This window comes from Aythya marila (assembly GCF_965140915.1).
Source record: "Aythya marila genome assembly, chromosome: 12".
Classification (NCBI taxonomy): domain Eukaryota; kingdom Metazoa; phylum Chordata; class Aves; order Anseriformes; family Anatidae; genus Aythya; species Aythya marila.
In genome coordinates, this window is record NC_139053.1 from 17,722,814 (window position 1) to 17,736,617 (window position 13,804).

A 13,804-nucleotide genomic window follows, 5' to 3' on the forward strand; every position below is an offset into this window, starting at 1 on the left:
GTACTGTATAAAAGAACCTCCAGCTCTTCCCGTTGATTAGCTTTTGAGGCACAATTGCTGCAATGAAAAAACTTTTACTGATTTGCATGTCAACAATTATTCTAACAGTAACAACCTGATTATGCTAGGTATGTTAGTCCCAGATATGGTGTATTATTCCCAAGCTTTAGGAATAATTCAGATAGTTATAGCCTCTGGGTTCATTTAACCATAGCCCTAATCACTTCTGATTAAAAAAGACATAAATGCATTTGTTTTGTTGTTGTTGTTGTTACACATCAGCTTCTAGGATTTTTTTTTGCCCTGAAGGAAAATAATAATACTACTACTACTAATAAAAAAACACTGAATATTAGTTCTTGGTGTAGAGAAGTGTTTGGAAGACTGTACAATGAAAATAACAAAAATGTTTTCCTTTTCATAACAGTTTATTTAACTACCTCATTATTACAGTTTTAGTAATTTCATTTGATTAATTGCTGTAGGTTTTGGTGTATTATTATTATTATTATAATTGCAATGACTCTACAGTTACTTTATGTTTACCAAGGGTTTTACTTTTTTTTTTTTTTCCACACAAATAACTAATTAGTCAACCATTTTCTGAGCTCATATTTCTCAGTGGCAGGGGACTAGAAACTGAATTTCATCTAATTTTTCATTCTGTTTTCATCATATCATTGTAGATAGAGAATTGTGATGAAAGCAAACCTGCTAAAGCACTGATGTAACAAGGAAAATAAAGCCAAAATTATTTTTGTTCAGATGATGAGGTGGGGTGCATAATTTAGAAGTGCCTTGCAGATGAAAACAGAAGAAATTACTGTCTGTACTGTGGCTGCAACCCTACAAACTGTTCCTTTTGGGCACAGAACCATTCCCAGTGCTAAAATTTACCAGATGAGAGCCCCAGCCTACTCACCGTCCAAGCAAAGCAGCTCATTGCCTTTTAAGTCTCATGCAGAATAGACTTAACATTTCTAACACTTTATTTCCACTGTGCTACCTCTGATTCAGTGAGTAGCGGGAGACAATATTGGGTATATATTGATCTGTCTTTAGCAGTAGAGATGAGCAGCTGAAGCTCTCTCATTTGACCTTCTATGCGAAGTCCCATATGCTCCAATTTGCCTGTACTGGCAATACTTCATTTTTACTTGAACAGGACAAAAACATTTCTGTGTGAGGTATGCTACTTAATTCTTTCTGTGGGGTCTGCACTTGGCTCTGAATGTAGTTAAGAGGAAATTCCACAAACAGATATATCTCAACAGTATGAACCCCTCCCACTCACATAAAACTATATTTATGTTACAGCCCAATTAACTGCAAAAAGGATTTAAGTAAGCAATTTTTTGTGGTTTTGTTTTGCTTTGTTATTTATTATCATTCCAGCCAAGATTTGTTGTTTGTAGAAAATACCCTTGTGTGTGTTAATTTTTATTATTTTTAATGGAAAAAAAAAATTGGAATTTTATTTTTTAAAACTGGAATAGAATGTTACAGTATTTCTAGGTGTACTGGCATATTGCTGTAGACCAAGTAGCATCTAAAGTTTCCATTTTATTTTGTCTGCCTGTTTAAATATGTTGTAACTAAAAAGGTGCACACTTTCAGTCGTAAAGATCAGAAAAAAAACTAACAGCTTCAATATTTCTGAGAAATTGTTTTTACACTTCCAGCAGACTTTACGGTCACTTATTACTTGGTTCAGACAAATACCATAAGAAGGGCTGTAGGAGAGACAAGTCATCCTCCCAAGCACTGGGCAGTCTCCTTTTCTTGCCATACATTTCTGTATATTACTCATAACCTGAAAGGGTGACTGAAAGAAGACTCAAATGGAAGCTTGTTCTAGAGAATATTCTGTGTTCACATAGCATGGAGGAGTTTTAGGAAAAACTGAACTTTTTCAGTAGTGTGCTCAGCCCCATAGTACCACAGTGTTCCTGCTTTGGTTCTCTATAAACACATTTCTTTAGAACAAGCTGAAAGGAATTTTTCTTGAGACTGAATCAATGGAAAGCTGATATTAACATCAAGTGTCTGACCGAAAACATGAATGTGTAAACCTTAAAAAGCAATGTATATCAGTCGTGTGCAGCAGTGCTGATTTTAGTAGTGTGTATATCCTGTCCACTCCACATCCTAACAGATATGCGTGGACTTGGGAGGGAATTATTACATTATTTCATGTGCCAGATTGGCATTGTAGCCAGAGAACTACATGGCTATTCAGATAGTGTTAGAATAAAGTATGTGCATGCTTATGTTCATACATAAACTAGAAACTCAAGAGGCACATAGGGATCACCTGGGAAAGAGCTTCTGCAGTGAGTTACTACAGAGATCGTCATGCCCAGCCTGCAGAGCTAAGCTATGCACTGGTGCGTAGCTAATGAATTCACCCTGGAATATGTCCAGTTTATCACACAGAAACATGAATTTTCTGACCAAAAAAATGCATAGAGTGACTTGTGGCACAACATTGATGGGGATTTTAATTTATTTTTTTTTAAATTGTACTCTAAGTTGACATTTTCAGCCCTGCAAAAATACAGACAGTCCACAAGCCCATAAATCTGTTCCATGAAGCTGAAAAATGGCTATTGCATAAATCCTCTATCTTCAGTAAGTTTAAAAATGCGTCTGACCTAATACCTTTCTCAACAATGTTGCCAGAAAATGTGATTTACTTCAGGTTTTATTTTTTTGTTAATGATGTATTTATTCTTATCAATAATAGCATATTTCTGTTAAATTTGCTTCTTTTATTTTAACATTTTTTATTTTAACATTTTTTATTTTAAAGAACCTACCCAAAATAATTTGAGCGTGCCTGAATCTCTGCAGGAGAGCACTACAGGAGATATTTTACAGACTACTGCACATTTAGCATATAGCCATACTTTTAGTAACAGCATTTCAACCCAAATTGAAAGGCATTCATTTTGTATGATCATATATTTAATGGGAAAAGATGTCTAACTATGCTTGGTCTGCCATTTGCAGTGTGTAAGTCAAATATGGGGAAAATACAAGTAGACAGTCTAGGTTGTTTTTCCTTTCTGAGTTTTTAATAGTGTCTTTTGCAGGTTGTTGTGTGCTTCTTAAATCTCTTAATAGAGAATGTTTATGAGGGATATGTAGATGTCAAACCTACCAGATACAGGTAGGTTTACGATACAAAATGGGTCTTAAAAACTGTCAGTGATGGTATTGTGGAATAACAGATTTTTTTAAAGCCTTGAGGATCAGGAATCAACACATGTGTTTATGCACTTGATTAAGAAAGATCTGAAAGAGACCTTTAACAGGATATCAGCACTGTTGCCTTTGTCATTTCTCTTATACCACGTATATCCTCACCTGTAGGTTTTGAGAGGAATAAATGTGTAGGTTTTGGTAATATTCTGTGATGAAATACTTATGCTTCTATTTTCTCTGTGATCTGAAATTCAAAGTTGCTTTTTAGTTTGTTACCTGTGATGGAAATGGTGTTTTAGATTGTGTCCCCAGTACAGACAGGTATCTGGTCTAGCTTAAAATTTACTACTAGCAGTCCCGGTATGGTACTAGTAATGGTGTGGAGAGTTCAAGAAATGTTTGCACAACACTCTTAAAACACATGATCTGATTTATTTTGTTTGTGTGTGTGTATTGGCCTTTGGGGATGATAATCCTTGTGGATCCCTTGCAACTCTACAGATATTCTATGATTTTGTAATGCAGGATATATTTTTTTTCTGTTCATTTATATTACATGGATGAAAGGGAAAATGCAAAAATTAAAGAGCTAGTTCATCTGGCTGACTTGGTAGGGCTGCATGTGCTGCTAGCCCTAGGTAGGTCTGCATGTGTTGGTGTCCTTTTCACTGGATGACGAAACAATAGTCATTATTCAACAAAAATCTCCATTAGCTATTATGAGTACTTATTACCAATTCCCACAAAAATGCCCAACTGATAATTCAAATGTCATATGTATATCTGAATTGTCTAGTAGCCAAATCTACTGTGTACAAACCATAGACCTATTGCAAATAGCACATTGAGCTATTAATGTCATATATACATATTGATGACACATATACATATTGGTATTGCATATATGCATAATATGTCTATAATTGAGGGAAATGCCCATTGTAGCCCCTTGGAAAGCACAAGGCCTACATGCTTTGGTACAGAGCAGTGTGTTGAAAGCAGTGTGGAATATGGGAATTAGAAAGTGCCAGGGAAGCATTGCATATTCATTTGCCAACAGCAGTGAAGTTTGTATATGTACAGAAAACAATACTGATTAGTTTTTGTCCCTATCTCTTCTAACACAAAGACATTTACCTGTTGACATGCCTTTGTTATTTCAGGCAGTTTTATTTGAATTGCTAATAAATCATGAGAAAAAGGCTTAGCTCTAAATTATTACTCAGATATGCCTGCAGAACACCCTAAGCAATAGCAGAGTTATGCTGAAATTTTTGTGATCTCGTGCCCATAATAGTAATTACATAGTTCTGACAACACTGCCACACTAACTCATTTAAAAGGAGTTGCAAAAGAAGTCTCAAAACTATTAGGACAGACCAGTGCCAACTGCACTGGGGCTGTGTGGTTGGCATTGGCACTTGCTAGACTGCAGACAGTTGCTGACTGTTGAAAGAAATGCCAAAGAGTGTAATGCTCACATGCAGGCTCAGATCCAGGTGTTTCCAAATTGAACATCAAACTACCAGCCCAAGTTCAGCACACAAAAAGGAGATGTGAAAACACACTAAACACAAGGACCATGAATCACGTGTGACTGACCTGTATGAAATAGTGCTTAGGGGCTACAGTGGAAAATTTCAGGCAGTAGCTTTCTTTCTGGATATTATAAGGAAAGTAAACCTGTATATTCACTTGGATCTTGAAATTATAATTTCTTTTTCATCAACAGTTGTTTCAATATCTGAAAAAAAAGGGAAAACCCACAATGCCTCCAAAGAATTTCTTCCAATGGCTTTACTGACACAAACATTGAAAAAAAAAAATGAAAATGTAGAAATGTAGTTAGAGAATATTAGATGTAATATATGTCAGAGAATTACTATTGTTTGTGTTCAGTATGGTGGGATAGCAATTAGAGACCCTGCTGTGCCAGGCTGTGAATATACATACACAACATGTAAGTTTCTCTCCCAAAGCTTATAACCTAAAACCATATAGGAGCTGGACTACCTTTGTTATCATACAGTCAAATAGCAGAAAAAATACATGTGTCATCATAAACGAGTCTAGAGTATATTTCATCTGGAGAATCACTGTGTTGCAGTTGAGCTTCCTTTGTGCTCTTTCTGGTGCTATACACTGCCATAATTTGTGCAAGCAAAAGGTAATGTTAGCACAGGGGAAAAGATGGAACATGATGATGGGGTGCTGGTTGATCTCTAAAGCTCTACGTCATGTCATCTCTACTATAGCATATGCAGCACCACATGGTTTTAATCCAGATAAGCAATGTTATGCTTACAGTTTGAGAAGTGTTTTTTATCTTTCTCTTAGAACAACACTTTTTATATAGGTGTGTATATTTATGCTGCAATTGCTACATTGATCTCTCCCAAATACCTGTAAATGTTTTTCCAAAGGTGGTGGACTTGATATAATGAGATGAAGTTCATATTTGCTTGATTTAAAGATTATATAATATCTGTATTTAGAGGATTTTTCATTCAGAGACAAAAGGGAGTTCTCATGCTGAGCTCTTAAGCATAGAAAATATCAAGTTACCTTCCCCACTGATCATTTCACTTGAGTAGTTCATGAAGAGCTCATAGAAAAAATTCAGAGACTGTCATTATATGGTATAGTCCCAGCAGGAGCAAGAGAGATATGGTAACTTCAATATGTAACTTAATTGTAGGTGAAATGCTGTGGATTCAGAAATTTGGATAATGTAAATGCTTTTCATTCAAAATACAAATGTGCCTATACTTTTTAGGGGAAATATTGGGTGTATTCAACTCTGTTTTTTTTCCTTATGTCAGCAGGACCAGGATCCATAAAAGTTGCAAATATGATTTGGAAATCTAATGTCTGAATAAGCTTTGTTACATTTCTGATACAGACTCCCTCCAATCAGATTGAACAGATTGAAGCACTATGAAAATGGTTACTATCAATATTTTGACGCTTTAAGTTTCACCCAGGACCAGTCAGCATACACACGCATACATGCATACACATGTATGCAGAGGAGAGAATGAATTTTGAATCATCTGGGTTTAATTCTGTTTTAAATATAGTTTAAAAAGCAACTTTACAATTTGCAAATGACAGTAACTATTTCCCCGCATCTTTAGAAAACTGTTCAAATTATTCTTTTCTGTTCTGCATCTCAGTACTTTTGATGTCTCTCATTGTCCTTTAGCAATCAGCTATAGATGTTATACTTTTAAAAGCTCTTCAAGGCAGAAATACATCCTTACCATTTTACCGCTATGAATTGGGTGTGTAGCTTGAATTAAATGACTTCCCAGATTCCATCGTGACAGCGCCACGACTTGGGAGTACAAATCTCCAGGTCGTAATCACGCTATAACAGTCTTGCCCAGTAGTCTACTACAGTGGCATCTTAATGCCTGCAGTCAGCAGTACAAAGCCTAACTGAAGGATCAGGTAGATATTTCATGCGGCCAGTACTGCTGTACCACTTCTGTTCTGTTGCATCTTGTTGGTTAGAGAGTCTCTGTGGAAGGTGACTTGAGCAATATCCAGATGCACAAGGCTGGAGAACCTCCACCCCAATGAGCCTTTCCAGATCGCTCACCTTAATTCCTGTCAGTGCTGCACAACAAGCTGGCACAGATGTGTCATTCAGCACAGATTTGGCACTGATTTTTTCTGTTGTGGTGATACTCAGTATGTTCAAAATGCTTCATTTTGCCTTCCTTCTCTTTCTGTTAAAACATAAGAGCCAAGACCCCTTGACTCCACATGGGAAAAGTCTGGCATCTACCAAGCTCTAGAAGTCAAAAGCAGCATCTGGCTCTGTGCCTAGTTGCCTGGCTGCTCTCCTTTGACCCCCTGAGCTATTTGACTGTTGGCTGTGAAATTGTTTTTTTGTCTAGTGCAAGGTTGTGACTCTGATTAGATTTCCATGTCCATATTATCAACACTGTTCTGTGAAGAGTCTTCTGTGCTAATCAAGCCGCTAGCCACAACCACCATGCATGTCTGCTAGCAACCCCAGGAGGTGTTCTCTGAATGATTTACCTGCATTACAGGAAGAAGATGATGACATTTAAACATTTTAAATTATTTCCATATATATGCTATTTTATTTTAGTTCTGCACTGAATAGGCAAAGTGCATATTTTGATTTGTATTCTGTTGTTCTGCAGCTATAGCCTCTCTGCATCTGTTTGTAGGTCTGTATCTGAAATGTATACCTAATGTTTTGCAGTAGATGATCCCAGTCTAAGGGAATTGTTTTTTTTTTTTTTTTTTTTTTTTTTCTGCTTCTTTTGCAATACTTGCCTATATATATAGGCCTATATATATATAATACTTGCAATACATATAATGCCAGGGCATGAACATAGTGCAAGGAAATGACAAAGAAAATAGGCTTGACAAACAACAACACTTACTCGTGTCCTGGTGTTCACATAAAACCTTGGGGACTGTCACGTGTTGACATGTTTTAAAACTAAACAACAGAACACAGAAACCTCACAAAGCAGCACTAAATTTCACTAGTGCAATGTAAAGTCAGGAATAAGCAGTAATCGGCACTCCAGAGAACACAGTCCTGTACACATCTATACAGACTTATCAACGTGCTTATGATTTTCAAAAACGGAGTGGGTGCAAGTAGGCAGAAACATTTATGTTTAACCACCTAAAAAATGGTCTGATTTTCAATACTGCCATACAAATAGGTCTCACTACAGTTAAACGTAAAAAGTGAAGCTCTGTATTCTATATCTGTGTTTTTGTTTTGTTTTGTTTTGTTTTTTAATAGTGCTTTTCTTAATGAGTCTATTCTAAATCTTTTTCTAGAAGAGTACTCAAAAAAAAAAAAAAGAATAATCATCTGTACTGCAATGTACTTACAATAAGTAAAAAATGTGGTAGGAAAGACAAAGTACTACTTTCACAATATCCTGTGCCAAATCACAGGTTATACAATTTAGTTTTTTATTTGCACAGCCATCAGTGCTTTGTAGAGCAATCAGGGAAGATAATACAATCCATTTTAAATTCTCATTACTTTAAAAGTGTTGAATCTTCTTAAATTGTTTCAGGGTTAATTGAGAATTCGCAGTTTTACAATAGACTACGAATTGTTTAGGCTGCCCTGATTCCATACTTTTGTGCATACCTTTGTTGCAAAGTTATAAAAACAACAATAAAAAAGAAACAAAGAAGTGAAATGAAATAATGATCTGCATTGTTACTATTCTAGCAATTTGTTTTTACAGAAGATAAAGCTTCTGGATTGATTAATATTTACATAGTTAAGTGGAAGAACATGTTGGGTTGATGGAAAGTCTTAGTGTTTGGTTCTTTTTCATATAACGTCTATGGGGACGATTTCTGCTCCTGGGGAAGACAGTGGAGAAACTCTGAGTGACTTCTGTGGGAGCCAACTGTTTTCAGTGTTTGTCTCTTTTTCTCATGAACTCCAAAAGGTTTGTTACAGTTTGTTACGCGGATTTAGTAACTCACCACCACTTATTTTTACCTTTTCAGAGCACACAAGAGACCAAATCACGCTTCTGAAGTAGGAATTCAATGAGACCATGTCTTTGTTGGCCTGCAAATTTTCCTTTCTTCTACCTATTGCCATTTTATTTCATTTTACCTACTTTATTTTTCCCCTTCTAACAATCTGTTAGTTTTGATTATTCTCTCGGGAGATATTTGCACTGATAAATTATTTTTCACAGCATTATCACATAGGACACCTTTCACTTGAAAGGTGTTGGCACCTTTCACATGAAAGGCTTGGCACCTACTCATTAAATAGTAACAGGTTTCATGTCAATTATTTACAATTTAAAATATCTGTAGATTTTATGTCTGTTCATGACCTATAACAATTCACTACAAAAAAGGTTAAAAGGTTATTATAGTAAGTATTGACTATATGATTAGAGGTTTTGTTTAAAATAATAAACATTTAATTGGAGAGGGAATTCATGCCAGTTCATTCATCTCTGTGTTGTTATATGACTTAATATCTTTAACTCGTTATAGAATCAGAACATTCCTACATTTATTACTTCAGTCTAATAGGGCAGTTCTTAGTGCATAAAGTTCACAATCTAAATATTTCCAGTAGTGGGGTCTAAATATTTGTGCTGATGACTGCAAACAAAGCACAGCAGTGAATTATGTTACAGGATCTGGGCAGACAGCATTTTCAAATCCTTGTTTGAACAACACACATGTGGTTGAATTGTTCCAAGACTCCGAGCATCTAAATGAAACCATTAGAAGCAGGTAGCTTTGGATTACAAACTGCAAATCAAATGTGTACAAATTAGGGGGTCTGCATGTAACCAGCTCTTGCGTTAGATCTAATGAATCAAACCTCTCTTTTTGATACTGTACACCACCATTTATAGCATCTTCAGTCCCGCCCGAGATAAATAATTTTAATAGAAAAATGAAAAACACTCAGGCAATAAAAAATAAAACTGCTAGTCCAGACAGAATTTTGAGTCTGGAAAAATACTGTGAGAGAATTTATGAAGTTTGTAAATACCCCTGTTGTTGCAGAAGTCCATTGAAAGTGTTTAGGTACTCTACGTATCACTCCAAAGATTGTTAGTAGGAAACAGGTCATATGTAATGTTTCAAATATTGATTTCTGTACGAAGCTTTGGGGCATCTGTACCCAAAAACATTGACTCAAACTTTTCTACCTTTCTCTTTCAAATGAGCCTAACAGTAACGATCCACCTCAAAGGAAGGCACAAGGTTTAAGTTGTATTTTTTAAGCCTTAAGAGATCTACCTCATAAAAGCCAGTGAGTGCAAAGGCATATTCTTTTGTAGTAATGTAATTAGTCTATGTCTAGATATATAATTTGTTAATGACTTTTATCTTTTTATATAGGTACTCAGTTTATAAGGATCCAGCAGGCTGGCTAGAAATTAACCCTACCAATGGTACCATTGGCACCACTGCTATCCTGGATCGGGAATCACCTTATGTTCAGGACAACATATACACTGCTCTCTTTCTGGCAATAGACAGTGGTGAGTAACTATTATGGATTGTATTCATTAAAGTATATGACTTTTTTTTTTTTTTTTTTTTTTTTTCCCTGTTTGAAAGCTCATCTTCAAAATGTGCACATTAACAGTAAGCATATGATTCAGCACTTTGGTAAGCAGACACCTAACGGTATCAGAGGTCATTGTGGCAAAACAGAAAAAAAACTTTAAATTTAGAACCACTTTAAGGCTACGTCTCACACATATATTCCTGTGCTGAGATCTCAATATGAGATGGAAATAGTATATGAACAGTCTTGGAAAGTTATAAATAATCTTTTTCAGAGTTAATTTCTTCACAATATTTGCGTAGTTAGTAAGCCTCGGGCACCTAAATACCAATAACAACCCATCCCTGATATGCTGAATTCTATTCTATGAAATGACAGTGGCAATAAAAACATAAGTAAAAGCCCTTGTTAAAATGCAGTATTTTTTACATATTACATGGATTAAAGTTCCTTCTGTCAAATATAATCAAAATTAAAGTATCTAGTGAAAACTCAGTAAGTGACTTCAGTGGCACAGAAAGAAAGAGAAAATCCTGAGCATTTCTGCAAATCTCTAGAGCTGACGGCACAAAATAAATAAAAGATTTGTCTGCAATATAACAGCTAATATGTTAACACTTTTTCACAGCTGCAGCTGGTTTAGTCCTGCTGATGAATTGTAAAATGTTCTTTTTAGGAGGGTAATTCTATATTTTTGTAACCACATGACTCAGGGAACATTTGCAGGGCCTGACAGGAAAAAGAAAGTATTATCTTCAATATAAAAGAAAAAAAATCTGCTGACACGATGATTTACTTATCTATTCATATACGTATGAATAGAGCAGTGTGCTCAGGTGGCCAAGAAGGCCAATGGCATCCTGGCTTGTATCAGGAACAGTGTGACCAGCAGGGCTAGGGAGGTGATCGTCCCCCTGTACTCAGCTCTGGTGAGGCCGCACCTCGAGTACTGTGTTCAGTTTTGGGCCCCTCGCTACAAGAAGGACATGGAGATGCTTGAGCGGGTCCAGAGAAGGGCGACGAAGCTGGTGAGGGGCCTGGAGAACAAGTCCTACGAGGAGCGGCTGAGGGAGCTGGGCTTGTTCAGCCTGGAGAAGAGGAGGCTCAGGGGTGACCTTATCGCTCTCTATGGGTACCTCAAGGGAGGCTGTAGCGAGGTGGGGGTTGGCCTGTTCTCCCACGTGCCTGGTGACAGGACGAGGGGGAATGGGCTGAAGTTGAGCCAGGGGAGTTTTAGGTTAGATGTTAGGAAGAACTTCTTCACTGAAAGGGTTGTGAGGCATTGGAACAGGCTGCCCAGGGAAGTGGTGGAGTCACCATCCCTGGAAGTCTTCAAAAGACGTTTAGATGTAGAGCTTAGGGAAATGGTTTAGTGGGGACTGTTAGCGTTAGGTCAGAGGTTGGACTCGATGATCTTGAGGTCTCTTCCAACCTAGAAATTCTGTGATTCTGTATTTGGCTTAAGAAATTTTCATAGAAAAATGTAGTTCTAAACTTATTTCTGTTTTTACTTGCTATTGAATAAAGATCTTTTAAATGCATCTATAAAATGGGGTACACTGGGAAATGTCTTAGGATAAGAGTAAAAAGTCAGGATAATATTTTTTTGGCATTATCAGAAGGACAAATTTGCATCCTGTTTAAAGGTGGAGTCAAATATCCTCAAGAGAAAATGTGGAACAGAAAGTTGAATATTTCTTACTGTGGAAATTGGTCTGAATGAAAATGGATTTTCATAACTTTTTGGGTAGAACTTTATCGTGCTCTCAGGGCAGTAACACTCATTCATTCATTCCAAGCCAGGAGCCTTACTGCTAGGTGACCCCTTAAGTCCCAGAACGCTTCCCTGGAAACATTAAAACTCTGGAAAAACAAGAGGAGGGAAAGGTGTCTGTGCACTGAACAGCAGAAGAAGGGAAGGTATTTAACATGGGTTAGAGAGGAAGGAACCCTCTTCCATTGAGATACTGGGTCAGCATCTAATTCTAGCATCTGTTGTGTTTATTTGTAATTTGGTCGTCCTGTTAGCACAGGAGCTGATCTACTTGAACATTATTGACTTCTTTGAATGAAGTAATTAGAAACCACAAGTGTGTATTTAGTATGGGGATGCTAAGGTGTTAATAATGATCATTCAGAGTATTGTACTACTTCATTATATGTAGCTCAGACATATGTGGAAATAGCATTAAATAGTAGTGCTTAAATAGGTGGTATTAACCTTGTGGTCTGTATCAGCCCTGGATTAATTAACAAGAACACATTAAACTTAGAAGCAGGTTGGTAACTGGAAAAATTGCTGTTGATTTGTCTAACTATGTAATAATGATATCTGGGGGAGCTGGTAGGAGCAAGAGCTGCTCTGGAGCTCCAGCCTCAATGGGCAAAGCCAGAGGAAGATGCTTGCACATCTTCCCAAGTTCAGTTTCTGACAGTACTGCCAAGAGTTTCAGCAGTGTTAATGTCAATTGATAGTATAAGGGATTGCAGACATGATGCTTACTGTGGAAACGTCTGTGAGTTATGTGCTAATTTTTAACAATATTTGTATTCATAGCATATAGAGTTTATATAATTACAGAAGGGATCCGGTTGTCCCATCATATTTCATTTTTTTTATGAAATAAAAAAATGTTTTTAACATTTTTTGTCACATATGGTCATTGTTTTTAAAGTGACCATACCATTTGGGTGCTATTTTAGTTGAAGAAATGACAGCTGAAAACAAAATTTACAGTAATACTTTTTTCATACCATTTCACTGATGTCAACAGAGAATCTGTCACTGGATTCATCAGACACTAGCTTCTGGTTATTACACTTCAGTGCAGGGGACAAGTGCTGGGGCATTTTTCTTATTTGTAAAATGTTGAAGATTTCTGTCAGAAGTAAAACCAGGAGCTTCATGGTTGGTAGTTCTTTATATAAATCCATATATCTTTTTTTCAGTAAATCACAAAAGTATTCTTTACTGTCATTCAACTCTAAATTGAGTCATTTTACTGCAGTAAGTAATACGGTTGTTTACAAAATTATTTTTGAACTTGATGCTCTTTTTCAGCATTGTCTAATTAACTGAAATGTAGCTAAGTAAGTATGAACTACATTACTTCTGCTCTAAACATCTAAAGGTTCCTGTACCTTCAGAAACACAAGTGAAACAATGTGTAATAGCAAGTTTGATGGACACGGTATTAATTTTATAGATAATAAAGTTTGACCTTTTATTGAGGAAAATTTTACGTTAAAAAGGACTTTTTGGAATGAATATCCTAATTTGCTCTGTACTTTTGATTTCAGTAAAGGTCAAGGTAGTGTCTTTAGAATTTCACAGAATCACAGAATCACAGAATTTCTAGGTTGGAAGAGACCTCAAGGTCATCGAGTCCAACCTTCAACCTAACGCTAACAGCCCTCCACTATACCATATCCCTAAGCTCTACATCTAAACGTCTTTTGAAGACTTCCAGGGATGGTGACTCCACCACTTCCCTGGGCAGCCTGTTCCAGTGCCTCACAACC

The 13,804-nt window shown here is 36.5% G+C and overlaps 1 protein-coding gene across 1 annotated transcript in view; it reads left to right on the forward strand.

Moving 5' to 3' along the window:
- The window catches only part of CDH13 (cadherin 13), a 489,121-nt gene that overhangs the window by 442,393 nt on the left and 32,924 nt on the right, over nucleotides 1-13,804 (forward strand). The window contains exon 11 of the mRNA XM_082770306.1: nucleotides 10,111-10,253. Coding sequence (XP_082626432.1) covers nucleotides 10,111-10,253 — 143 coding nt within the window. The remainder of the gene's footprint in view (nucleotides 1-10,110; nucleotides 10,254-13,804) is intronic.